Raw genomic sequence first — 2,220 nt, 5'->3', positions numbered from 1 at the left:
AGTCCATCATTATATACTTAAGACAACCAAGAGCCTTTCCAAAAAAAACTTAAGACAACCAAGACTGTACGCTCTGTATTATCACTGCTCTGGCCAACAACATTATTCACTGACCATTACTACTAGAAGTACGCTCTGCTTAAGAAAGAGAAAACATTGCAATCTATCCTCAAAACATTGAACACGAAATGCAATCTATCCTCATACCATTCAACACCCATTAATGATCCATCCACCCATTAATGTTACCAAATGATGATGCAAGGAGATATAAGGTGGGTTGGATAGTTAAGGAAGAAATGAAAGGGGAAAAGAATGCGGGTTCGATATGATGATGCAAAACAAACAAAAACAAAAAATGGCCGACATCGATTACTATCAGAACAACAGAGCATATCAACAAATACAAAAAGGCCAAGAGAGCCAGAAATTACCAACATAAAAAAATAGCACTTCTCTTTTATTAGAACCAAAACCTTTCTATTGTTTTCCCCCTTCTCATGATTAGTCTTTCTGCCTTGTCAACCATAAATCTAAAATTACACGACAAAAAAGCAATAGTAGAAAGAACAAAATTAGCAGCTATATAAACAAAAGGACGTTTATGATTCCAAAATAAGAACCTAACGATTGAAAAAGCCTAACAAGTTATGTGAGAACATACTCTACAACTTCATCAGAGTTCATTCAGACATGCATCTTAATTCGCAATGGCTGAGAAATTCTTCAGAACTCAACTCAGGAGAACCCTTTCCCAAGCTTCTGAATCGCACAAAACATTTTCCTCCTCGACCCAACAGCACTAATCCCCATATCCTTAAGATCCTCTAACGTTAACAAGGGCAAAACCTCGTCATCAACCTCGTGAATTTCGAAAACGGGAGCGTAACGACCTAACCCTAATCCATTGAGCCAAACCCTAACACCGTCTCCGCTTCCAGAATTACCATTTCTTTCGTGGTAATGCTGCACCTCTCGTTCTTCGTCCACGCCCAAATTCTCCATGATAGGGCTATGCTCCTCCCTCATGGGGCTTTCGGAGTGTTCGGCGGAGAAGTCTCGGTGGTGGTAACCGTCTTCGTCGACGATGATGTCGTCATCGTCGTCTTCGCCGCCGTCGATTCGCGAAATCCAATTCGATCTGATACGCTTAGCGCCGCCGCCGCGCTTCTTGGAGTCCTTCACCTTCCAGCTTCCGATTAGAACGCTATCCACGTTGCCGTCGCTCTCTAGGGTTTCGCCTAACTCGGCGACGGCGGCGGCAGGGGTGAGGTTCGTGAGGGGGCGGATCTTGGAGGGCCTGGCGGCGGCGGCGGCGGAGGAGGAGTGGCGGGGGTGGTCGAAGGCGAGGCGCCACGTTTTCGCGGCGGCGCGGCGGGGGTGGGAGTCGTAGGGCTGGTCGCCGATGTCGCCCAATCGGACACTCGGCCGCCGTTGCCGCTTCGATCCGATGGGCTCCGAGGAATTCGCCGTCGTTGCTGGGGCTCCGCCGTTGAGCTGCGCCTCCGGCGCCGGGAGCTCTGCCATTCTGTTGCGACTCCGGCGAAGGGTTGTTGTTAGGGTCTGTTGGGTTCGGAAGAGGGATTTAATCGGGGATTGTGGGAAAGAGAGAATAAGGAGGAGAGTGGAGTGAGTGACCGAAGCGATAGGAGTCCGCAGTGTTTATGTGTTTTGTGTAGAAGATCCCCTACCATTCTTGGCGCCATCTGGAGCTGCTGGTCAAAGAATTTCGCCCGTTAGATTACATGACTTCGATTTTGTATGTGTTTTACATTAATTTTTTTTATTATTTATTTTTTACTTTGTAGCTTCTCTCTTTTTATAGCTTCAATTTTAAACAAAATAAAATAAAAACTCTCTCTCTCTCTATGCAATGTTGTTTTCACACAGTGAAAGTCATCATGTAACTAAAGTTTTAAAGTCATGCATGGTGAAGAGTTTTGTATTATAGTTTGAGTCCAATTGTAATGAAGAGATTATTTTGGTGCAAAAAGGAAAATGAGAGAGTTCAATAGGTGGTAGCGATCTTGGAGGTTATGATAATTTATTATTTCTCGGTGACCAACATTACAAACCAAAGAGAGAAAGAGAGAAGAGTTTAATTTATTTTTTTCAAAATTGGGAGCAACGAAGAGAGAGAAGTAACACAGTGGACAAAAATTAATGTAGAAGACATGACAAAATCAAGATTGTGCGCATAATCTAATAGACAAGTTGGCA

At 44.2% G+C, this 2,220-nt stretch overlaps 1 protein-coding gene across 1 annotated transcript; it reads right to left on the bottom strand.

The window, feature by feature from the left end:
• Nucleotides 1-347: 347 nt before the first annotated feature.
• LOC114416068 (protein bicaudal C homolog 1-like) lies at nt 348-1,696 on the bottom strand. Its single transcript, XM_028380944.1, has 2 exons — nt 665-1,696; nt 348-533 (listed from the first exon to the last, which is right to left on the bottom strand). Exon 1 carries the CDS (start codon nt 1,525-1,527, stop codon nt 739-741), a length of 789 nt encoding a protein of 262 aa, XP_028236745.1. The 5' UTR covers nt 1,528-1,696; the 3' UTR covers nt 348-533; nt 665-738.
• Between the last annotated feature and the right edge of the window lie 524 nt (nt 1,697-2,220).

The sequence above is a fragment of the Glycine soja genome, chromosome 6 (assembly GCF_004193775.1).
Source record: "Glycine soja cultivar W05 chromosome 6, ASM419377v2, whole genome shotgun sequence".
Taxonomy (NCBI): Eukaryota; Viridiplantae; Streptophyta; class Magnoliopsida; order Fabales; family Fabaceae; genus Glycine; species Glycine soja.
The sequence above is the reverse complement of the archived record's forward strand: the minus strand, read 5'-3'. Positions and strand labels throughout refer to the sequence as shown.